Source organism: Aythya fuligula, chromosome 1 (assembly GCF_009819795.1).
Source record: "Aythya fuligula isolate bAytFul2 chromosome 1, bAytFul2.pri, whole genome shotgun sequence".
Classification (NCBI taxonomy): Eukaryota; Metazoa; Chordata; class Aves; order Anseriformes; family Anatidae; genus Aythya; species Aythya fuligula.
In genome coordinates, this window is record NC_045559.1 from 125,972,432 (window position 1) to 125,998,108 (window position 25,677).

Sequence of the window (25,677 nt, forward strand, 5' to 3'; positions counted from 1 at the left end):
AATGTTTAAAGCCTGACAGACCCCGTCCTCCGTGGATCAAAATACATGGGGTCTTAAGGGTTCTTTTGGTCATTCTATCATATAATACTGGATCATTTTCAATTTACTCTTTAATTTTCTGGGGCCCCTATTGTTCCAATTTCTAATCATTATTCATAATGGACTTTTTGGTCATATATCTGGTAATTTACTCCCTTTCTGGTCCTTGGTCTTCGATTTTATCTGACCCATCCGGGAATTTTACTAGTGGCAATTCCCACAGCCCTTGGTTGCCCCCAGTAAGAGTGTCTTGCAGGGGGTTTAGGACCTATCACCCACCCACGTATCACTCCATTCACCAGCCCAGCCCCCCCCGACAGGAGATTAGAACTGGTGAGAAAACAAAAAGACCTCCACGCTGACTTTAGAAGTCTGTTACACTCTCACACACAAACACGGGCAACCGTACCTTTACCCAACCGGACGGTATCTTACGAATCAGTCGTCTTCGTCCAGAGTCCAACCGGACGGTATCCACAAGCGTCTTCGTCTGGGATCGAACCAGACGGTATCCAAACGACTGTCGTCTTCATCCGGTTCGATTCCGGACACCGGAATCCAACCGAACGGTATCCAAACGACCCTGTCGTCTTCGTCCGGATCTTCGCGCGCAGAATTACGGGCACAAAAACACAGCCGGCAAGGGAGCTCAAAAAAAATCAAATTCTTTGCTTACCTTTATTCAGGTTCAGAATGGCATTAGTCCCGATCTGAGTCAAACAGGAGCCACCAAATGGTGGGGCGCCCCTCCTAGATTAAATCAGAATTCAGGAACTATAGCCATCCCGGACGAGCCCCCAAATTGTTATAAATGGCTCAGGATTCAAATTAGGATTAAATAAAAAATAGGATTTATTGAAAGAATATAAAGGAATAGAGGTAAGCAAACAGCGCTGGGTGCACCGGGAGTCTCCGCTCCACCAGGACGCACACCAGTTACATCAAGCAGCTGATTTTTATGCTCCTAGACTAATACATATTCATTACTACTTCTAAAAAAATAGATTATTAAAATTAGCTTCCGGGGTGCAGTCCCTCCTACTGGAGCATGCGCGGTCTCCTCTGGGGTCTCTTCTGGGGGTCTCTAGGGGTCTTCCATGCTGAAGGCTCGCAGTCTTCCTCTTCCCCTTTGTACTTACTGGGCACCATCCCAAGTTTACAGAACACCTTCTTCAAAACACCTTCTTCAAATCTTGTCTCCCAGCCGCTTTTCAGCTTCTTTCTCGGCCCCCCCCTAACCAGATACCAAAGATCCACATAGTATCCCATAACAGTCACTAGTTGTTATCAGTCGTTCTGAAACTCCCAGACACACGGGTAATTAAAACATTCTTCCCCAGCCATTCACAGACACATCTATAGCAGTGTTAGAAATAGAAGTCCGGAATAACAAAAGCAAACAGGTTCATAAATTTAAGAAGTGATAAATTGGCTAGAATGAGGAATGAGGGGGAGACTGGGACACACTGCAGCTGTGGTTCAAGCATTGAATTGCCAGTGCAGGGCCCAGAGGCAGACAGGATTCAAACATTTCAAACAGAATTGTTCTTTATGGACACGAATTGTTAAAACATTCCTCACAAATGCATCATGACATTGCACCTTTCGCAGTGCACACAAGGTCCATCTGTGCTCCCTTGGTAGACCTGCCCACGCTTTTTAAGGGTTCAGTGGCTTTAACGCTGCCTTTACAAGGAGCAGGGCAAAGTCCCGCACACTTTGCAGGAGTTGTCGAGCTCTTGGTGCCATTGCTTCAGATGCAATATGCTTTGACGTTGCTGGTACGTGCACAGCAAATTCTTCTGTAGCTGCATGATTTATTTTAAGAAAAGACCGCACAAACTAGGCACGTGAATGTTTTTCCTTCAAGGTTTATTATCACTGTATAAGTGGGAGCTGATGTTTTTCACAAGGGTGAGTGATGTTATTTCTGCATGGTAGCCTGGTCCAAATACAGTTTAGCTCACTAAGTTCCCACCCTGCAGTTCATAGGCATTTTACCTTCAAAACACTTTTGATGTTGGGCCACAGCTACAGGAAATTAAAAAGTCTAGAACTGCAACCAGCAGGAAGAGCACGGTATGCTGTTGCCTGCAGCAGGTTACTTGCCACAAATTGCTATGTGTGGGCCAGTAAAAGTTCACTGCTCTTTTTTTGTTTGTTTGTTTGTTTTCTTCTTCTTCTTTCGAGCCTTTCAAAACCTGTTGATGACTTTGCAGCACACCTTTTCCAATTTTTAAAGTCCTGGGTTTATTTCCTGCCTTCTCACTACTCAACAACCTTTCACTGCCAAGGAACTCAACTTGCATGTATGCTTAAGTATGTAGAAAAATGAAAAATCTTTGTGAGTTTACAAGTCAGAAAAAAAATGGATAAGATTAGAGAGTATCTACAATCTTCATTGCAGAATTACTTCTCTATATGGTTTCAAATTAAATTGATGTTGATTAGCCAAATTCCTTACATTTTAAGGTCACAGTGCATCATTTAGATCTCAGATGATCAACAGTTAGGCTTCAACTGTAATAATACTCTGCAGTAAATGGCAATATCAGCAGAAGAGAAAATACCAAAAGAAGACCAAGACTTCATTTTTTCTGTCTAAACTTTTGTCGGTTGTCTCTGTTTTTTGTTGTTGTTTTGCTTTGTGATTCCTCAGCATGCTGCCTTTGGAGACTTTGTGCTAGTTAAGAAACAAACAAAAAATATGTGATGCTGGGGTGGGAATACAGTAAACCTTGAAGGGAAAACATTCGCATTTGAAAAAAAGGATTTTTCCTTTACTAACAGTTTTGTATCTGCACTGCTTGTTCACTCTGACCTCTTTTCCTATCAGCTCTGTTTTCTTAGAAACTCATACTGCTGTGTTACCCGTGTTGCTTTAATATAAGAAAAAACAGGTACCTCTTTGCTGGAGAGCTCCTCACCCATTTCCTGCACTGCTCAAGTGCTCCAAACGTCAGTAGGTACATGGGGCCCAGCAGCATCTTCTGCTTAAACCCAAGAGGGTTTGCTGCTGGGTCTCTTATGTCTTGCATTAGACCAAAGGAACTGGTTGGTACTTCTGCCTCTTGCTACGCTCCACTTAGGTATTTCTTTAAAGAAAGATTCAGGAAGAGAGGGTGAGAAATGAGACAACCAGGAGGCTAACAGATAAATGTTGACTTTCTCGAGATTTACTGTAGCAGTAATAAAATAAATAAATAAATAAAAATGGGATGGATTTGTGCAATTCTGTTATTAACCTCCAGAACTGTGTTAATTTTTCACTCGTAGTGAACTCAAAAATATTCTCCAAGAGTCACGCGGTATTGATTATTAAATAGCATGGCGACTGACATCTGTCACATCAGGCAACAATCCCTACTCAATGTTAGAAATCATGGGGGAATGTTGTCTTCAGGAGAAATAGCCGCCCTCTTACTTTTGCACTATCAAATAAGCTCTCGGTATGGAAGGTATTTATTATATTTAAGTTATTTTGAATGTGGCTCTGTAAAGTTGTCAATTTAGGACCACTTTAGTTTAGATGGTGAAGAATGATCAGTAATCTGTAGGTGGAGAAAAAAAGCCAATTTGAGTGAGTTTGGTTACATTGCATTAAGCTATTAATTTTATCATTCAAAAAGCTGCCACTCAGGAAAAATTGCAGTGGCTGTGAAAAATACTGTCATAATGCACTAGAAAGCCAAATTCAGTGGCTTCCCTTCTCCCTTCTTTCTCTGTTTTTTATTAATAGACTAAAAAAAAAAAAAAAAAGTTCTGTAACTTGTTATTACCCATTTTCCCTGGAGTAGTATTATCAAGAAATGTTGTTCCAAGGGAAATAACAGACTAACCATGAGATCCATTTGTAATTTAATGTCAGTCTTAAGGCCATTCTAGGACAGTGTGTGTTCAATTACATTGGGGTGTATTGGGCATGTTCAACTGTTAAGAGAAGTAGCGTGTGTGTACATGTGCATAAATCACAGAACCACTGCCAGGCTGTGAATTCAAGCCTCTCTGCAGTCATGCATCCAAAGATGCACCCTCATACCAGCTTCCCAGGGGAGTCTGGACGTCGGAGCTGGAGAGAAAGCTGGCTGATAACATCTGATAACAGCGTTTCCAGTGGCTGGTTGATTATCAGCATTAGCCCATCTTCACCATGCTAACCCAGTCACATACCTAGCTTCGTTGGGGAAGAGGGGAGTTTGGGATGAGTTTTCCTTGTGTTTTCTTAATCTAATATTAGTGCATAAATACACAATTTACAATTTCAAAATGTGTGTATATAAATACAAATGCATACATACATACATATGTATGTATAAATGTATATTGTTTAAGTTTTCACTGTTAAATAATATCACAGATAGGAAAAAAATCGCCACAACTTGTTTTCACCCAGATGATGCATGATATTAAGTGCATCAGATTATAAAAACAGTTGAAAGAAATCTTCATCTTTAATCATTTTGCATGGCTTATGTTTGGTATGGGATTTTGTTTTCATTTTACAATTTCTTCGTTTCCTTCATTTTCACCAGGAGAGAGAAACAGACGAAGAAGATGTCAGGTGGCTTTCAGTTATTTGCCTCAAAATGAAGACGAACTGGAATTAAAAGTTGGTGACATCATTGAAGTTGTGGGAGAGGTAAGCAGATTTTTAATGGAATATACATGCACGCAGTTCTGGCATATCTTATGCATGCTAAGCTCTTAGATATGATGTGTTTTAAAGACACGATGTAAAACAGATGTTTTTCTTCTCTGGCACACTTACATATCTGTTTTGGGTTACTGTTTGAGGGTGAGGGGATGTGGTTGTTTGCTTATGGGTTTTGAAAGTTGTTTTTTTTTTTCTCTGTAGCAGTTCTGCTGCTTTTACTCAATCAGCTGTTGCTTCTGAGTTCAGTGCAGTGAAAATGCTCAGAGTTTGTGCTATTGAGTTTGTATCTTTAACATCAAATATGATAGCAGAAAAGGCTCTTCTTAATTTTAGTGAGCCAGCCACAGAGAAGAATTACCTTTACTGAGTTTAACGCATTTAAGAGGTTTACTTGAAGTCCTCTGAAGTTCAGCCATGGCATTCACCTTTTGTCATCTTTGCCTGCAAATTTGAATAATTTTGGTTCAGTGTAATCAGTTAAAAAACAAAAACAACAAAACAAATTATTTAGAGACTTGAGATGTACTTATTCTGAGTGGAAGTGGATGTGGAAAAGGAGTGCACGTCCCTAAGAGGGACTAGGAACAAATTATGAAAGTTAAGACAGAGATCCAGAAAGATGCTTTACATGGGTGAATCTTGTTGCAGGATCAAGGAATGTTGTTAATTCTTCATTTTTCTTCCATTAGAGACTTTAGAACTTTGTTGTTGACCTGAATAGCATGAGAACCAAAACTGGAAATGCTAACATGAAGCCTTTAAGTAGATTGCATTTAAAATAATGTAGTCGTTACTTACTTAGCCTTAAAAAGATATAAGAGCTCAGTCTGCTCAAGCATCCAGTGAAGGGTGTGTTTCAACTGGTATCATATATTTGTAGGATTTTTTTCCTGTGACTCAGCAGCTGATAAGCTAATACTTGTTTTCTTGTCAAGGATACATGATTAGTTTTATTTTTCCTCCATTTATCACTTAGGAAACAAGTTCTGAAAGAATATAAGTTCTGCTGCAGTCTTGATGACATCCAGTATTTTATTATGAGAGACTAAGTTATCAAATCTGACTGTAAGAAGTTGGGTGTTTGTTTTTTTTTTTCCCTTTAACCTAGCTACACACACCAGCTGAATACACTGTTCTCCTGGAACAAGACAGGATGTGTCACTTTAACCTTATTCTGTCTGTGAGGAGGGATTGCAGTGTAGGATCTTAAGACAGTAAGATACCTAAGAGCACATTCTGAAGACAATGTAAACTCCATGTTATAATGCACTTCTTGGCAGCACGTGAAACATTTTTGTTATGCAATTTGAAGCGCGTTTGACTTCACATGGCCACACAAGTATCTTCCGTCAGTTGCCCTACTTAAAAGACACTCTCATGTCTTTCAAGAGTAAAGTAACGGAATAAAAACCACTTCCTCATCTCCAACCTAAGAATTATTTCTACCTAATGAATCAAATGGTTAAATAATTTAGATGAGGCACTAGATTTCCTGCATGAAATGCATCTCTTGTATTCTTATAAATTTGACCAACTTAGCTAGAAATAATGGATTTGTTTAGATCCAAACGAAACTGAAAGTGTTTGCATTAAAACCAAAAGGTGTGGAACTGTGAAAGTGAAACCTTTCCCTACTTGCATGTGTGCACTCATAACTAAGGGCATATTATATGAAACCCACTTGGATTGCTTTTTACAGTTTTGGCAGTCTTAAACTTCTAGTCGTGCCTTGAATCGCTACTGTTGAAGAAAGCATTGACAACTTGCTGATTCTGAGGTTTCAGAAAATATATTGTCTAGGGCTGCTTCTTTGTTAGACAGTTCTACAGAACACCATACTGGAAATAATTTTTCTGTAGTGCTGAGGAGGGTTTGTGGCTAGTTTGAAGTGCTGGCCGTAAGTGAATTCTGAAGAATAGCTGACATAGGTGAGGCTGTGCCCACTCTGACCTTAGGAAATACCCTGCTCTGTCAGCTTCTGAAACATAATCTTTGCCTTAGGCATCATCTACTGTGTTTGTACAATCCACGACATTGTCTGGCTCTTCTGGGTAAAACTAGATCAGCCAGTGGAAGAGGGAAAAGAAAGGAATTTGGAGAAAAAGTTCTTACCACCTGAAGATGTATTATGTGATTTTTCTATTGTGGTTGATATTGAACAGCAGATGTTGAGCACTTGCTGTTATTACTTCTTCTTTTGCCCTTGCCATAGTAGTGTTAATTCCTTGAGAAAGTACAGCAAAATTTTTCTCTTGAAAAAGGAACTGTATTTGATGTAGAAAGTGTAGACGTTGTGCTTAGCAATGTGGTTTAGTGGTAGAGTTGGCAGTGCTAGGTTAATGGTCGGACTTGGTGATCTGAGAGGTTTTTCAGGCCTAAATGATTCTGTGATTCTAAGTTGCACAAACCAGTGTACTTACCTCATTGTTTAGCCTTCTGCTTGTAGATAATGCTGCATAAAAAGATCATTGTGTTGAAATATGATTCACAGTGTTTGTCACAATTCAAAGCTACTTATTTCAAATGACAAATGTATGATATGAAGGCCTTTTTTTTTTTTTAAAAAAAAAAAAAAAAAAGCTGCTTGAATTGTGAAAATGACTGAAGGTGTTTTCCAAGGGCACAAACCATGCTGTGTTCTCATAAGAAAGTTGTATCAGTTGAATTAATTGTTTTTTAATTGACTTAGATTAGTCTTTTCAAATCTCTGTGGATTTCTGTTTATTTGGAAATAAATAAATTCCTGACTTATGGCAAACAAAAACAAATATTTTTTAAATCAAAATAGTGTCTGTGTATCTTCATGCAGTCATTTAGCAAAAGATGTGTTTAAAGTGTCACTTCTGGTTGACAACCCATTAGAGTTTCCCCGAAAAGCTGGTTCCTGTACTGAGTGCTGTGCTAATTTGGCTTCATCTTTAAAGAGAAGGATTGTGCTCAGACATTTGTTACAAATGGGATGATGAAAGAAATTTTAGCAGTTAGTGTGTGTGGTTTTTGGAACGGAGATCCCTTAGCAAAGTCAGGTCTTCAGACCTAGCAGTGGGAGTTTATTCCTACTTCCTTTCTCCCCTTTCTCTCTTTTTCCCCTTGAAAGTTACTGCTTCCAGAAGAGGGTTGGCAGAAAGGAATGCAAGTCTGCTTCTCAGCTGCCTCCCTTAGTGCCAAGTGTGTTTCCGCAGACCCCCGGTGAAGATGGGTTACAGTCATACCCCATGGTGACATGCTGAGCATGAGGATGCCTTTCTTTCTTCCAACGTGGCTTCAGGGTGCTATGAAACACCAGAGGTGTAGTGGCATCTTAAGCTCCCGATGGTCATTCGTCCTGGTGCCAACAGATAAGATACTTTTAGAAAGGGCTTTCATGTCTGTGGTAGTCGTAGATACTATTGGAAATTCCTGTTGTATTAGAAGTGGGTTGGGTTTGCACAGTGGATTAGAACAACAACAAGTGTGGTGGTATTCTAGTTTTCTAAGCAAATAATTTAATAATTCTTTGAGGGTATTTGAATTGCTGAAAAAACAGTGTGAATTTTGCTTTCAGGGTTTATAATGTCATCAGAGAGATATTCTTGGAGGCTCTATGTTCACAGTTCCTTCCTATTTTCTAAATAGAAATTAATTATAATAAGATCAAATAGTCATAACAATAGATAAAAATGGTGGTTGTTAAACTAGAGGTTTCCATTAGTGCAGACTGCTACCCATGAGACATTAATTAGAGATTTAAATTAAAAATGCGTTTGAAACTAACAAGAGAAGCATTTTCATTATTGTTTATGTTCACATTTAATATGTGATTGATAGCTTTTTGCTTGTTATTCATTTTCCTAGTTCATTAGTTATAACTCTAATTACAGTTGTCCCAAAATACAACTGGAACTAATTGTCTTATTAAATGCAGATATCTGAATCCCAGTCATCCTTTACCCTTAGACTTCCACAGCATACCAGACAATTAACCTGTAGCATCAGAGTAAGGATGTTTGGCATGTCATTCAACAGTGCTGAGCCTGCTGGCATTTGGGATTATTCTGTCATTGTACTACTATATACCTCGTGGCCTCATCCTGCTTTTTGGCAATGTGTAGTGCATACAGTTAAACTCACAAATAAGCCTTTGGCTGAGATGGGCTGTAATACCACTGAGCTTATTCTTTGACTTTTAATTAACAGCACCATATATTACATGATAAAATCCTATTAAAAACTCATTTGAAAATATAAAAATTAAGACTTTTTACAAATCTAGCGCTCCTTTTGGGCAAGGTTGTGGATGGGCTTTTTTTTTTTGTTGAAATGATATAAAATGGTTCATCCCATTTCCAAGAACAAGATGAACACTGGGGATTGAGCTGGACTCTCCCTACAGTTAATGTATTTTGACAACTGGAGAGTTGAAAGGGGGACATTTTTTATTAGTGACAGGAGACAGTCTGCACCACAATTTCGGAACTGTATAATAATGCAAGAAAGCAGCTGGGAGTTGATGCTGGTGTTTCAGGTCTCTTGGTTACTGTTTTGTGAAATCTTGTTGTAAGGTGTTTTTCCTCAACCTCTGCCAACAGGTTGTTTGCAAGGACTTTCATGGCTACTGCTTCTCTGGGCAGTTCATGTGGTAGGCAGGTCTTCTGTGGGCCTAAGAGTGCAAATACCTATAACTCTGTATTAGGGTCACTCCAGTTCTCTGTGTCTGCTTTCTCTATCCCTCAGTTTCTTAGTTAGAAAATGATCATCAATCAATCAAATAAACAAACAAACAAAAAAAAACAACAAAACACACAAAGCATTTTGACATTGAAAAATATCTCAGAGGCAGAGTGGAATCCATTACACAAAGTACTTGTGTAGATTTAATTCTTCCGATCTGCACCAGAATTGTCAAATAGCTTGTAGCTGTGCTATAGCAGAACCCCAGGGGCTGCTCAGCATCTCATGGCTATGACTGGTGCTGATGCAGTCTCAGAACAAGCCATCAAGTGGCACTGTAGGCACCACATTCAACTGAGGTCTTGTTTCCAAAGTATCTTTTCCCATTGGCTTTGAGTATGGTATGTTTTTTCACCTCTTGATTTTTTTTTTTATTATTTATTTTTAATTTCCTTTCAGCACACGTATGCTTGTGTCCTTCAACCTCAAGATCTTCCCTTTAGGACTTATGAAATAAGGAAAGATTTTTTCTTTGCTTTTTGTGCTCTACTTTTCTCTAAGCAAAGGAAATTTTGTTGACCTTGGGCTTCTCTCCTTCCTGTTGCCTGTGTCTGGCACTGCTTTTATTCCTGGGACTATAGTTTAGTTTTAACAGCACAGAAAGACTGTTCTTATCCAGGGAGACTTTCTCCCCCCCGAAAGTTTTCCTGACTCAAAGCCTCCTTCCTTGCTTGTACTAGCTGAGCCATAAGTCATCTATTAGCAGTGCTAAACCCTAATGGGCAAAGTTGAAGGTTGTAGAAAAGCTTGTGGACCAAGCAAATACAGAAGTTTATTGGAAACATGCTTGAAGAGCTGAACATTTTAATCATTTAACAACTTACCCTAGTAATTATATAGCCAGGTGTAAGCAAGCCACTGTACCATTCCTAGATAAGCCAGCAAGCAAATGCTGATAGTTGGCCTCAACATTTCTGGTTGGCCTCAACATTTCCAGCTCTTCTTGGTTATTCCATTGTGGACGGGTACCGAGTTCCCTGAAAGGGTGATGAAGGCTTGTAACACAAAACAAAACAAAACATTGCACTGCAGGTCAGGCTGATGCACCCTCTGATGTTTCTTTCTTTAGAGGGGGGTGTTTGAGATGGCTGTATTGGCTATGAAGAGAAAACCTCAAGTAGTAACATTTCCTCACTTTTGGAATAACTTAATCTTGGAGTCCCAGTGACCTACTGAAACACTTCTGTTTTCTTTGGTTGCATTACAGCTGTAGAATAAAACTGCTTTCACAGTTCGAAATAGAACTATTATGTTTGCCTGAAGGCTTGAACTGCTGTCATATTATATCCTTTTTTTGTACTTTAAATGTGGGAATAGGCTGATTTCAAGATATTTTTGTTGATTTCTAAGAAGCTAAATGTCCTAACATATGTGTACCCTTTGAGTACTTCTTGTTGCATGTCTGAATGTCCCATGCGTATAATTCTGTGTTATTTTCCTATATGTCCTCTTCCACAGTATTTCTCTTGAACATTTCATTGTTTGTTCTTTATGTGATTATTATTATTCATAAGTAGCAGTAGCTATAACAAACACAATTTGATTAAGCACTCATTTTCTAATAAAGTAAAACAGTTTATTTTGAATGATTTTTATGTGTATTTCTCTTTTATAGTTTCCAAAAAAAGTGCTTACATCAAACATGGCCTACTGAATGAGCAACTCAATTAAAAAGATAGTACAAATATTCTTTCTTCATTGAAAATGTAAAAATGAAATAATCCAAATGATATTGGAGGAACATTCGAGAGTTGCTTCAATATTTTGTAGATTAAAATTCCCGTTTAGTCCCAAAGGGGGGGCTTCTTAATGGAGAGTGTTTCTCAAGAAGTGAGGTACCACTCTCTGGTTATGTTGTCGTTTGTGTCTCATTCAATCTCATTCAGTCATTGGACTGCCTATAGCTAGCTGTCTGCTGCTGGATCTGTCCCTGCCCTATGTTTGACACCGAGTGTGTTGTAGTCAGATGCATGTGTTACCTCCTAAATATATGAATTGGAGTAACAAAGTGTCTTCAGTCAGGTTCCTGTACCTTGGTGCTCTTCAGATGTGGTGTGACAGCCCTACTGGCAGCCCAGGGGCTTGGCAAGACAAGGACATGCCGTGCCTTCCCAAAAGACATTAAGCAGATACAACACATTGAAAACATTTCTTGAAAATATCTCTGGCTATGGCCACTTACATGAGCATGTGGGAAAGATTGTTCTAACTTTAAAACAAAATTTCACATTCAGAGTGAGCTTATCTTGGTGCGTGTGATGTTATGAATAGCAAAACTTCAGGTTTAGGGCCACTGAGTACTGAATGAATCCTCCTCTTCGGTTTGGTTCAGTACATGAATGCTGAGCATAAATTAGGAGCTAAATGCATAAATCCTGAAAGCACTTTGTTATAATAGTATAGTAACAAATTTTATTGAGTGCTTGTACCTCCAGATGGATTACCCCCATGAATAATGGATTTTCATTTGTAGGTTTTATTGGCTAGGAATTATTGCAGCATTTCAAACCGTATGGCAATGGATTGCCCCTATTTGGGATAACTAAATCCTGGGGGTATTTTACTGTCGTTTTTATTACATGGATTAATCTCTAGCTGGTGTGTTTTGAGGCTGATAAAAGCATCTAGCAAGTAGCTATAGTGCTTAAAAATACTTACATTTTTTTGATTCTTTTGATGAAAAATTAAATCTTTTGCATGCATTGTTTGACCTGTGCCTGTGATGTCTTGCTAACCTTCTGTGTTTTCTTTTGGAAAGAATCTGGTTATGGCTTCAGATTTCTCTGAATTCGTAAAATTATCAAACAGTTAGCAGCTAATGAATGCTGTGAGTGTATTTGCATCCAATGTAGATATCTATAGATTTATGTGCATGTGTATTTCTGTATGTGTACATATGGATCCCCACATAAAGAGTGCTAATGTTAACTTACAAGAAAACTGTGAAGTGTTACCCTGGAAGAAGGAAGCAGGAGAAGTACTTGAGGGAGAGATGGAGCTGAGTGGTATAGGTCACCTTATTTCTTTTAAGTAATCACAACAGCTTGCAAAGCAGAGGTCTTGGGAACTGTGTAATTCCACTGTGCTTAATCTTCTGGTCAATCAGCTAATGCAGTTACAGTTTAATGTTTAGCTGTAATCAATAGAGCCATCTGGGTATAGTGCATCAGAAAAATAGAAATAGGTTATAGTCAAAGAGTCTTGGCCATTTTGTGTATTTTCTGTATAAATATATAGATACTTAAAGATATTATTTATAGAGACTGCAAAGTGTTGTGGATCATACAGTTTCAGTTTCATTTTTCTGTGTGTTTTTTTAGTTTGGGGAGAACAAAACCAAACATTAGCATTCAGAGGCTTTGAGACTATCATGTAAAACGCTTCACTGAAGTCATTGAGTGATTCGTATGCATCGTCTTCTCAGAAGTATCAGCAAGATAATAGCCATTATTGCCAAAGTTCTGCCTGACCTCACGGATGTTACTGATGCATTAGGGTGGGAAAAAAAGAGAGAAAATTTGTCATAAACAGATACTGAGATTACGTGAAAATAGCTCTGGTAGCCTGAACTGCTTTCAAATTTAAACAAAAAATAACCGAGGAGGACAGGAAATGTGCTAAAAAGGATGGAGACGGAGAAAAAACACAGGAAATACTCTGACCCTGAAGTAATAACAATTTGCTTTATAATAGAATTGTACTTGTAGCTAAAATGAAAAAAAATGTAACCATTCTTCTGTAGTTTGACAAAAATTTTGCTTGTGTTGTATAAAGGTAAAAAATATCTGTTTTCTAAGAACTCAACATTTTCACAGAGAAGTGATATGAAACTTTTTCCCCAGTATTAGTTAGCTAATACCATTTGAGTTAAGGGGTTGGTTTGATTTTTGACAGTAAACGTCAAGACCCCCAACTTGTAACATAACTTCAGGTTTTCATAACTTGTTTGGAGGGGGGATGGGGAAGAGGTGGGTCAAACAGTATTGGAGGCTGATGTATCACAGACTGGTGCTGTCCTCCCCTGTCATTTTTCTGGTGAATGAACAGTGTCTGACAGATGAAAAATGTTTATCTGTCAAGGGTGTGTTTCAGCTGATTCATTAGTAAGTCATTTCTTGCTGCCCCATTATAACCTAAAGGCATCTGGTTTCTAAGGGCTGTCATTTCATTGTATGACACTGCCACTCTATCCTGAATGGGGTTATCTAGGAGGGAGTTAGTCATTTTTAAATGGTATTTTCTCTTGGGATTCAGCTAGGAAGTGTCTGTGCTTTCTGACCATATTATCATTATTTATTTCAGCAGCTCTTTGTAACTCTTCTAGAGTCAAATGTGCGTCAATACTGTTTATTCTGTGGAAATACTGTAGATTTCTTACATTTACATCTTAATGATGTGACAACATTCTTAATTTTTAAAATGGAGAATTTCTGGTTTTGCTGGAGAAGGCAGCGATATTCATATGTTTTATATTAAGACTGAAATTGCAAGTCTTATAATGTGTAAATCATGAATATTAAGACAGTTAAGAGTAGGAGAATAGTGTGCACTGAAAATTTAGGGATTGAACTGATATCCATAAAAATTGCAATGTGGAGACACCTTGCGCTCTCAAAGTTGTTCTTTTATCCTTTTATTTAATGTTTGTCCATGATTCTGACTGGACCAGCACTGCTAACGTTTACAGATGGGCATCTTTTAATTTAGAAAGAAAAAAAAAAAAAAGAGGAAAAAAGAGAGAAATGCTTCAGCTTGGAGCCTCAGCCATATGCATATACCTGAAATTAATAAGAACTGCTCAAAATCATTACTGGTGTTACTGAAAATCGTGTATGTAATGTAACTCCGTAAAGTGTTGCTTATGTTAAACCCTTTTATTTATTAATTTATTTCTGTTTTGGTGCAGGTAGAAGAGGGCTGGTGGGAAGGAATACTTAATGGAAAGACGGGCATGTTTCCTTCCAACTTCATAAAGGAACTGTCTGATTCTGACGATGTTGGAACAGCACAGGAAGAACAAGTAAAGCCAAGTAAGAACAATTATTGTTGATGTTCTGGATGTATGTCTGCGTGCTTAGCCAACACACTGAGAGGGTAGTGCATTCTTATCTCTTTCTTGGAAGTGTTTTTGAATGCCTTGTTTTTAATTTACTTTGTGAAAGGGTCAGATGATGGTGCTAAGTGAGTACTGGCAATACTAGTTGGCGATGCTACCTGAGTTAAGACTTGCCCAGCTGCAACCAAGACCAAGAACACAGCAGGCAATGATGATTACTGGCTTTGTATTTCCAAATGAATTAAGATTTTTTTTTGTCTTTAGATGTGGAAACTGAGCAAAGTAACCAAACATTTCCGAAGTGGCTGTGCTTATTTAAATGAGGGATTAAAGTGCCATACCTTCTTTAATGCCTCCAGTAGATTTAAGGATTCATAATTATTGGTGTGGGACATGCGGCACTTTTTCCCTCCAGGTGCTGAGCATGTTACTATCACCTCCGTCACCCACTGCCCCAGCAGCCAAAGGGAAAAAGGCCAGAACTGGGACATGGACTTTGTTCTCTCACTTACAGTGGGCCAGTACTGCTGCAGGTGAAAAGCATGTTTGGTAACTAAGTATGCAATAGTATAAGCATGGTAGTGGGTTATCCTATTTATAGCTTCCCTTGAAGAATAACCTGAACCAAAAGTATGCTGTTATATCAAATGGATACTTGACGGTCTTTTTTTTAATTTTATTTTCTGTTTTTCAAATAGATATTCTTGTTACCTCCTAATTCAGTGGTCGATTTGGAATCCTCAGTGAAAAGAAAAAAAATCGATTGTATCAACATATTTCAGGATAATTCCACATTTACCCACCAAATTCTTCCTTTACAGTCTGTTTACTATCTTCAACAGTGCAGATGCTCATTGCTATATAGTATGCTTCTGAGATCTCTGCAACAGATAAAAGTGAAAGGGCTCCCAAGATCTTTGCAAGCTTATTTCAGCTGAAGTTTACCAAAGGCTCTATAGCTCACCCTGCCAGTGAAAGGCAGAAAATTATGCTTCTTTCTTGTAGCTTTTTCTTTTTCTTTTTTTTTCCCTCTCATTTTTCCACTTAAGGTAACTTTATCTTTATTCCATCCCACAGAAATAAGATTCTGAGAAACCTTGCTTATGCAATGATGAAATATTTTCCTATTGTTTTTGTAATGGAGTTCTTATTCATGTGTGGTATGTGTAGTGGCACCGGAGACCTAGTCATGTGGTCAGTGCTGCTAATGGTGATAACAGGTAACGTTCCTTCAAACCTGAATGAAAATATTTGTAAAGAAGTTAACAATTTTAGTGTGATGGAAAGGGAAGAAGGGCATTAAGTGAAGTTGGGCATTTCAGTGAGACTGCAAACTGCTGCCTATAACTTGAACCATGAATTTCTTTTGTTATAAGCACAGTGAGTCTTGGAAGAACTAATTGTATAGACGTAATTTCAGCTCTGGATTCTATAATGCTTGGTAGTCTATAAATGAAAAAGGTAAGTGATACCGTTAGGGATGGAATGCCCCAATTCTGTCCATACGAATGAATATTTCTTCCCCAGGTAATTTGGTAATAGTTTATTTGTAATCCTAAAAATGTCTTTTAATAAAAACATACATTGGAGAGCGTAACTGTAGCCACAAATCATTAGACTGACTGCTCCATCGACACCCCTAATGGCATATAGTCTGTTCATGCTATCAGTGTTGTGTGCTGGTTTTGACTGCCAGTGGAATCTGTCATTTGTGAGACTTGTATTGAGAAGATGCCAGCAACATAGATACTGGTTTTGTCTCTTTAACTAAACTGAAGATAGCTATAGCTGAGAGATGAGTATTATTTCTCTTTTATTTGAAAGTTAACTATGTGGAGGTGCTTTGTGGCTAGCTAAGATGATGTGTTATTAGGAGCTATTTTCTAAACTTAAAAAACAGAGTTCTGCAAGCCTCCTGAGAGAGAAAAAGAGACTCAAGGAATGTTGAAATTCTTATGGGGGCTTTCCTGCTTTTTTTTTATCTTTATTTCTTTTTTCCCGGAAGTAACACCACCAATTTCAGAACTGCATTTTCCTAGCAGAAGCATGGGAAATATGCATTGGCACAGTTCTTTCTATATGCTTTATGTAATTTTTATGGGTGTTACACTCTAACACATGGTGCTTTAGGAGGCTATATTCAGGTACCCTGACTATCTGTATTTGAAAATCTCTATAATGAGATAGAAAATTTTTCTGCAAGTTTATGCAAATAACTAGGAGTGATAATCCCATTTCAAGCATCTGTGCTTATTCTTTAAACACAGCAATATAAAAAACAAGAAACCTTTGGATGATTTGGGCATTAGGCCTACATAATGTTCTAGGTAATATCTCATAAGGGTGTACATTCATGCATGCCTCTAGATCAGCTCCTTCCTCTGTGGATGACAAGACATGAGAGAGCATCAAATCTGCAATAACTCCTTTTTGTTTCACTGGAAACATTGTTGGAATATGTCTGAGTCGCAGGACTTTGTAAAGCAAAAATCTGGAATATGAATTGTAGATTTTTAAGTTATTTTCTGGGTGAACACTCAGATCCAAGAGGCTGTACATGTGCATTGAAACAGAAACTTGGGTGGTCAATGAGGTTCCACACAGTTCCTAGAGGGTACTAAAATGGATTGGGGTATGGCTCTGCAATCTTGAGCAGCAGCCTTAAACTCAGCAACCTAGGCTATAACATGGTTAAGGTAATACTTGGCAAGTTCACTGCAAGACTTGGAATAGCAGCACGGGATCTTTGGAGAAAGAGCACTGTGCAAACATGAGTGTTTTATTTTATTAATACTTAAAAATAATTTGTTAGTTAAACTTAATGTTTTAATTACATTTTAATGACCCTCTCCAGAGAGAACCATTTGGAAGTGCAAACATATTTTTTGTTGAGCTCAGCAGAAGCAATACAGAAGAGAGAAATAATATAGCTTGGCTTTTTAGGAATAAAGATAACGAAAACGCATATTCTTCTGTCATTGTGTTATGACCTACAGAGACCTAATGAGGAAAAAGATGCTGTCTGTTTTTATTATTTTTTAATGTGCCCACGTACATTTTACAGCAGATCAGAGTAAATGGCCAGAAGGAACTGGCTTGATTTCTTTTCACACTCTGCTATAGAGTAACCTCAGAATTTTTTTCTGAATTAGAAGTACCTTTTTTTTTTTTTAAAGTGTCTAAACATTTCTCAAGACAAATAGCAGGACTTAATAGCCCCTTAACTGAAAGGGCTGGGAACCTATGATTTCCCTTAGGTTGGTAGATGCTCAGCAGATTAGAAAGTGAGACTGTTACAAGATCAAAAGATCTATCTATCTGTCTATCTACACATACTTATTTTAAATATTTGTCCCAGCTGTAAGGTGATTTCCACCTTTCTTTTGTCTTCAAAGACACATTTCAAAATACGAGTAGGGACAGGCTCAAGTACCCTTAGAGTGAACAACAGTTCTTTGTTCTTTAAAGCATCCTCTTAAATTAGAACATTGTTTTTCTCTGAGGGAAGGTTACACGGCAAGAATGGGAAGTATACATTATAATTTTTCCACTATATTAAATGGATACATGAACTATAAGGCTAATTATTTTTGAGATTTCTCAGCTATCTAGTATCGATTTTAAGAATATTTTGTATACTGCATCTTGTCATTACAGTCTGTGGAGAAGCAGGAAAGCTGTCCCATAATCAAATGAATTGCATCTGAGAATCACAACTTATTATTGAGATGATTTCAAAGGCATTTTAGTATGTTCATGGCAATGTCATGGCAATATTTAAAGGTAGCCTGTTGCATGTTTGTCTGTTCAGAAGTTCCTAGGCCTCACGTTAGGTATCAATTTTAGAAACCTGTTAGTGATGGCTCCTGAGGAGTCATGATTGCAGGAGCTAGGACTGGTGATGGACTCAGCAGCTGATGCTTCAGTCGGGCAACTTGGTGTATTTTGTATTCTTAAAGCTTTCTGATGTTCATTCCTGTCTCTCTGGTTCTTTTCACTGTCATGAAGCTTAACATGCCTTTCTCTTAGCAATTTCTTAACTGTACCTTGAAAGTTTTAATGGCATTATTTGAATGGTATCTTGTAAAAGCCAGGTAGAAAAGTAGATTTGCAGCATTTTTGCTTCCTCGTTATGTAAAAATAAGACAATGAAAACTTTGTGCTGTTAATTAAACTACAGGTACAAAACAAAGAAACTGCTTTTTACGATATATAAATAGGCATAGTTTTTTGTTTCCTGAAAGTCCAACAGAATGACATGCAGGAAAAAATATAATCTACATTTTTGGTACCAGAATGGGTGGATGCTACATTGAAATAACTCACATGTACTGGCTATTTTGCTATAAAATTATACTGAATACATTAATTTTTGTGATAGTATACCTAGGTGATCTTGACAGCAAGCTGACATTGGTATATTTTTGGACTTGCCTGTATACCTTGGGTTAACAAAACTAAAAGTGACACCTCAAATGCTCATGCCCTTTGCCTTCGCTTGAATTCCATACCATGACTGCCAGAGCATGAGTTGTCTTGCTATCAAAGAAAAAAAAAAGCACCAAGAAATTCATGGTTTTGATAGTGGAAATGTTATCTTAAATACCTAGGATGGGAAGTGTTTTTCTTTTTTCTTGTTTTCTTTTTTTTTTAAGTTTTCGTGTTTTGTTTTTGTTAATGTGTACAGAGTTAAAACACCTGATTAAGCCATTGGCTGAAAAACTGCTTTATTTAGCTTTTTTGTATCTATTCCTTCAGCAAAGCATTGTTTAATACTAGGTCCCATGTCCAAAATATTTCTAATAAATCCTCTTGGAAAGATGCAGCATTTTTGATGCTCACAGGATCCTGGTATATTAAAGAAACCAGAATATTTCAGTGCCCTCTTTGGAAGTCAGCTGTGCTTGTTCACTACATCTGCAACAGGAGTGTTGAGCCACTGTGAGTACGTCATTGCAGTACTGATTTTTTTTCAGGCTTCCCGTGAGCTCCATGAGGGGGCTGAATAAGACAGACAAATCATTTAATTTGCAAGTTATGAATCTTGATGGACAACAGACAAAACCGAAGCAAAAATGCATTCTGTTGGACATTGTAAAGAACAGCTTTAGCAAAATCATGAGATTCTCTTATCTGACATACATGCAGTAAGAACATTTTAACTTCATGTAAAATCAGATACTTTTGTTAATATTCTCGTTGTTTTGCTAATGAGTCTTTAAAAATGTTAGTGACTGAAAATACAGATTAAAACCTCTTCCTCTCCCTTCTTTTTACCATCATTCGATCTCTTCACCCCCACCCCACCCCTTCTCTTTTTTTTCCCTCTTTCCTTCTCTTCCCTGCTGTCAGGAAAATCTGCCTTTGAAGGGACAATTCTGTACAGAGTGGCACCGGCAAAGATTGACAGCTACAGACGCTATAACAGTGAGTGTGTTTCAAAATCAACAAGCAATAGCTTCAGTCCTCAGTACTTGTTTGATTTATCTACACTTGTAAAGTGTGCCACTGCTACTCACTTACAGCTACTCTACATGCATATCTATCTGTCTGTAAGCTCAAGTCGGTTTGCTGCTGATGAACTGCCTAGCCTTAATGCAGTGAGAATGCACTCAGTCCTTCTGTGCATGTATATGTTATGTCCGTATAATGTATGCGTGTAAGCCCACAATAAACTGTAAATTACACGGGATGTTTGGGTTTGTTATGGATTGAAACGAAGGCCATTTAGTCCCATCTATTTTGCCACCTGAAATATGAAGACAATTGATAATAACCACATATCTTTGAATTAAATCTCCATCTGCTCTAAAACTGAAGTTCCCATTAGAATTGCTGAATTCATTAAATACGCTGTGCTTTTCTTAAGAACAACGTGGCTTTTGTTTTGTTTTGTATCAATTTTACTGCATGCTCTTCTTTTGGCATTCTGTCTTTGACAGCTATTACTCACAGCATTTTGGTTGATAGGTTTTTCTGCCAAGGAAGCAGGTAAAAGATACAAAGCTACTTTCATTTCATGTTCAGGTTTTTGCCTTCTGCGTTTTGGAAGCATGGAACATATGCTGCTTTTCATATGCTTTTACTACCCTGTTAATACAGAAGAAGAGAGGATAGTGGTATCAGATGCAAGACTGAGGAAGCAAGGAAGACAGAAATCTGTCCTTCCACCTGCTTCTCATCCAGAAATCTAGCAGAAAGAGATCCTACCGAGTCACATTTAGTGTGACTAAGTACAAAGCGTTCAGTCCTGTCCTCCGGTGAACAGGATGTTGTGCTAACTTTGGCATCTGATTTTATCTCATCCAGCTTTCTCTCCAGAATACCCAAGCTGTGCTGCCCTTCCTTCTACTCTCTGGGTGGGGGAGTTTGCTTTCCTACCTCTGTTGAATTATGTCTTCAGCATATTCACAGCAAAGGATGAAGCAGTAGAAGTGATAGCCTTCTACGCTGGTAACTTGCACTTGCACTTCTGTTGTTGTCTGAGCAAAAACTGAAGTTCCGTCTATGTGTGCAGCCCTTGGTAAATGATCTCCCTGTCTACCAGAATTCACCTCTTCTCTGAGCTCTTCTCGAGCTTCAGACCAAGCTCTTGCTCTGGCTGGAGCAGACCAACATGGCTTCATGTTTTTCTGCTGCATCTCACCTTAGAGCCTTCTTAACTGCCTTAATCAGTGTGTGCTTCCTGCAGAATTCTTAGACCATCGTGTTTTCAATCCCCTCTGTTTTTGATGATGATCCACCTACCTGATGAGAGTAACACAGATTTACAAAGTGACTCTGGTGTGTGTGACTTCTCATTTCAAAACCTCACTTCAAATCAGATATGAGCTCTGCCTTTGGAGCCTTAATTTCACAACAGTAAACTCTCTGGGCAGTGTTGCCCTAATGTTACCAGAAAACTTGCTTTTCATGCCCTGCCCATTCTTTATTAACTGCCAAATGGCCTTCTCCAGTTATATAGGTAGAGCCTAAGTAAAACCAGAAAGAATTCAATGTCCAGTCATGCTAGAGCTCTGCATTTAGTTCTCCTTGATAACAATAACCACCCGTGATCATGCCATGTTGCGCAAAATAAATTTCAACAAACATTTCAAAGCATGTATGGTTGGATAGGTATCTACAGGCATTCTTAGTCACTAGCTGCAAGAAGACAACCCACAGTAGATGTCTCCCATTGCCCAGGACAAACACCCCTATGAACTTTGTTTTCCAAGCTGCTGAAAGATGTCGTGTTTGATGCTACGTCCCTTGGCATTTGGTTGAGACTTGGACGTTGTTTTCATGCTACCGAGGTGTCTTGCTCTCCCTGTAAAGCTGCACTTTAGAAGGCCAGATGTCCAGCTACCTTTGCAGCCTGTTTGTCACTTACTGGGTTAAATCTGGGACTGAAACGGGTGGTAGACAAAATCAGATCATCTGGGAAAGTGTTAAGCAAAGTGAGAGTTGGCATCGCTACTGTCAGATGTTATCTCCTGACTAACATGCAGAGAGGAGGTTTCACTATTCTTCCTGTTGCATCTGTTGGCAGCTCTCTTCCTGCATACTAATTTTCTTCCACAGCAGGCCTACGGAAGGTGTGGCCAGCCTGTTCCATTTTGTACCTTATCTGTGGCCCTTATTTTTAGGCAGATACCTGTCTGCTTGTGTTTCCAGTGAAAACTGTTTGGAGACACTCCACAGGATTGTTTTCATTTAGGACCGTGGGTTTCAAGCAACCCACAGCTCCTCCGCTGTCAGGTTTCTGATTGCTCCATAAGCTAAGCACAAGTCAGTTCATAGCTTCAGATTCCTTATGCCCAAAGGGTGCTTCGATTCGCCTGTACTGCATTGCATGAAGCGTTGCTCAACTTCTGAAGCAAGCTTCAGAAGAAAAATGCTTTTACTTTACAAACATGTGCGTAGCGCTAAAATAATTTCATTTTGAAAGCCATTTTGCAACTGCTATGTTTAAAAGAAATTTTCTTTCTTAACCAAGGCCTGGAGTAGCTAAATGCTGTCAAATTAGTTTGTAGCTGCTTCTAGAGATACTTTTCCTTGAAATATGCAAGACTGTCTCCTGCATAAGCAGCCAGCATTGCCTTCACATGCTGACATGGCTTTTTCAGTCATTAGGATGCCAAACTCCACTCGGCAATAGCTCTAACTCCTTTGGTATTCTGCTCATTAACCTGCTGTCAGAGAATTTTTGCTGCTGTGTATTCTGGGTGAACACACAACAACAGCAAATTACTTACTTGTCATTTTGTTGATCACAGCCCTCTTTCCTCTCATCCTAGAACTTTCCTGCATCTTGGATTTCTAAGGTTTTTTATTTTTTTATTTTTACTGGTCTAATTTCTCTTTCTTCCTTCACTTTCTTTTCCTTTGAAAATGCTACAACAGAGGAACAGGGCAGATTCAGTGCCTGACTTGACAAATATTTGCCTCTCTTTCCTTATACATGGACCCACAATGCTGTCAGTAATAGATACTAGATATAATGGAAGAAGATGAGACAGGATCCTTGAAACAGAAGTATTCGTGAGTAACCTTAATTGTGTTTTCTATTGCTCCAACACATTAATTTTTTTTTCCTAATCCTTGAGGAACAGTGTCTGGTCAGAGTTCAAAGAAATCAATATGGTTGACGTATTTGTGGTATTATTAACTCCATTTAAGAATGTCTGAATGTGAGCACAGTTAAATGAGAAACCAGGACATGGGTTTGAACAGTTCTGAAGAGGACGGTTACAAATTTTATTTCGGCTTCTAACTTGCTCACAAAGAATACTGTGTAATAAATTCACCACTGCTACAATGAAAAATAACATCTGACAAAGAACAATGTTAAAAAATGGACGAGAGAAAAATTTTTGATTAAGAATAAGCATCCTGTTTTCTGGAGAACAAATGTACAGATGGCAAGCAATTGCGGGTGGTGGGTAGAAGAATTACATTGCATTAAATCCTTCCAAAGATTTGGGCTCCCATCAGCAAGTGGCTTTCCATGAGTCTCATTAAAGATCAGTTTTTGGTGAGTGGCAGGGAAAGAATCCTTTTGGCTGTGGTTGCTTATCTGTTATTTCACATACAATAACACATTCCTGTACTTGGAGAGAACACGGGTGATGACAAAACAGTTCCAAAATGAAGAAGGCGGGAGTACAGCTGTGAAACTCCTGAATGAGTGGTTGTTTCTGTTTGCTCTTGTGGTACTCAGGGAAATGGCTGGGGATGAGGTGAAGCCACCAATTTCCTCCTTGATGGCTCCGTGTTCATGCTGCAGAAGATGCTTGTACTGCATTGCCCATAATGCATGCTGCTACGTGGTGCAGGACACTGCTCCCCTTTTCCCTGCATGATATTTTGTGAAAGCATAAAATCTTGGGGCTGTTTGTTACGCGGCAAGAAGCGTTGTGTTAAGGAAAATGAACGTTGTGAAAGGAAATGACAAAATGTTTAGAATACAAGGTTACATTTCTTCAAGGAGCATAACCAAGAAGAACAAATAATGACTAATATTGAGATAGTCTGCATCAACCATTTGTACATGTATAATCACTCGGTTAAGAAGCATAAATGTGGTGTTTTTTTTAAAGTGTGAATTTATTAACTTTTAATTATGAAGGAGCAGTGCAGCTTTGTTTTACAGTCATTTTAAAAATCAAGCTTCCTCTTCTGTTTTTGCCTTCCTTAATTGACACTACAGAACGTTGTTAAGGATGTCTTCAGCAAAATACAGGACTTTCACAGAAAACAAGCTCAAGCTAAGTACCTGATAGGCTGTATCTATGCATTCTGCCTTTGCCTCTGTGTGAGGAAAAGGAAGAAGGACGCTTCCTGTTTCATCTGCTGCAGTTGCCATCTATGGCTTCACCTTCATTATCGTTCACATCAGTCGCTCAGGAGCTCCACACCACCCTTCTCTAAATAGAAGGAAAGACCACGTTTCCCCTTGCCTTTCCTCCCTCCCATAAAAGGCAGAAATCCCAATAAGCTTCATTTACACAGTTCTTTATTCCATTAAACACAGCTGACAGCGTTTCTCTCTGGCTGCCAGACCAAATCAGGAGACTGTTTGCATTGTCTCAGGTGTGTGCCTCTGAACAGCTGACCTTTACATGGCTTAACAGAGCTAGTCCAAGAAGAGCTCAGAGAGCCTGAGCATCCCTGGCTCACACATCAGCAGTGTTCTTGTCTTTTCCTCAATGCCAGAAAAAGTCTGTAGAGAGAACAATCCAGAATAAAAATTAAATTTGTAAACAATACCTTAAAATAGAAAGCTCTGTAAGGCTTACCATGTATTGCATTTTTCCTGCCATTTTAAGCTATTTAGGAACAATTCTTTTCCTGCTTTGAATGGAGTTAATTTTATCACAGCTGTTTATTTTTATTTTAACAGCTTTAGTTTACACAGCCCTTTATCATCCCTAAAAATCTTTCTGGTTTAGAATCTTGGTTTAATGCCAGCACAGCTCTGGGGATGTTGGTGAATTAAGTTTGATGTTGCGGTCTCTTCTTAATCCCTGTTTGAGCTAATCTGTTTTGGTACATTTCAGAATGTTGCTCTCAAAAGACCTGTAACTGGCACAACAGAAGTGTGGTATGTTTGAAATGTCGTGAGAAAACTAATACCTCATATATAGCCATAGAGGAAAAATATGTGTGAAGTGTGAAATTCCTCCAGACAGTGTTGTGAGAATTTAATCTTCATGAATACTAAATTATCTTGCACTTGTAAGGAGCATGAAGCAACCGAGAATCTTAGATCTCGGGATCTTTTTAAATAACGTTATGCCAGGAGTCCCATATCTAGTTCCAGCCAAAAGTTGGGATTCCTGGGAATTTTATCCCCTTGCTGCTGATGCTGCCCTTGGCCAGGTTTTAGGAAGCATATTATTAAAGCGCACCTAACACTCAGGTTTGAGCTCTGCCTTGTGGTGCTACAGATAATTTGGCAACAATAAATAAAAGCATCTTTGCTTATAGAGCCAGAAATGGGAAGTGATATCCAAAAAAGTCCTAAAAGCGTTATAAGGGTCTGAAAAAGTTTCATATTACTGGAACTGGTGGGACACTAGGCATGTTAGTAAGCACTAAGTGCTGTTATGGTCTTAGCTTGTCAGCTATCCAAATGCTGAAACAGAGATGATGTTTCTAGAAAATCTGCTGTTTTAAAAAAATAATAATAGCAAGAGACCTGACTAGTGTAGCTTTTATCCTGTCCTGGATATAT

At 38.5% G+C, this 25,677-nt stretch overlaps 1 protein-coding gene across 5 annotated transcripts in view; it reads left to right on the plus strand.

Annotated features, from left to right (window-relative positions):
• SH3KBP1 (SH3 domain containing kinase binding protein 1) overlaps positions 1 to 25,677 on the plus strand; it is a 224,657-nt gene that overhangs the window by 111,621 nt on the left and 87,359 nt on the right. For 3 of the 5 annotated variants that reach the window (XM_032182102.1, XM_032182119.1, XM_032182130.1), the window contains 3 exons: positions 4,572 to 4,678; positions 14,310 to 14,433; positions 19,812 to 19,886. In XM_032182102.1, the coding sequence (XP_032037993.1) occupies positions 4,572 to 4,678; positions 14,310 to 14,433; positions 19,812 to 19,886 (306 nt within the window). Of the gene's footprint in view, positions 1 to 4,571; positions 4,679 to 14,309; positions 14,434 to 14,874; positions 14,993 to 19,811; positions 19,887 to 25,677 lie in introns of those variants that run through there. The other 2 variants (XM_032182140.1, XM_032182110.1) reach the window with 2 other exon arrangements.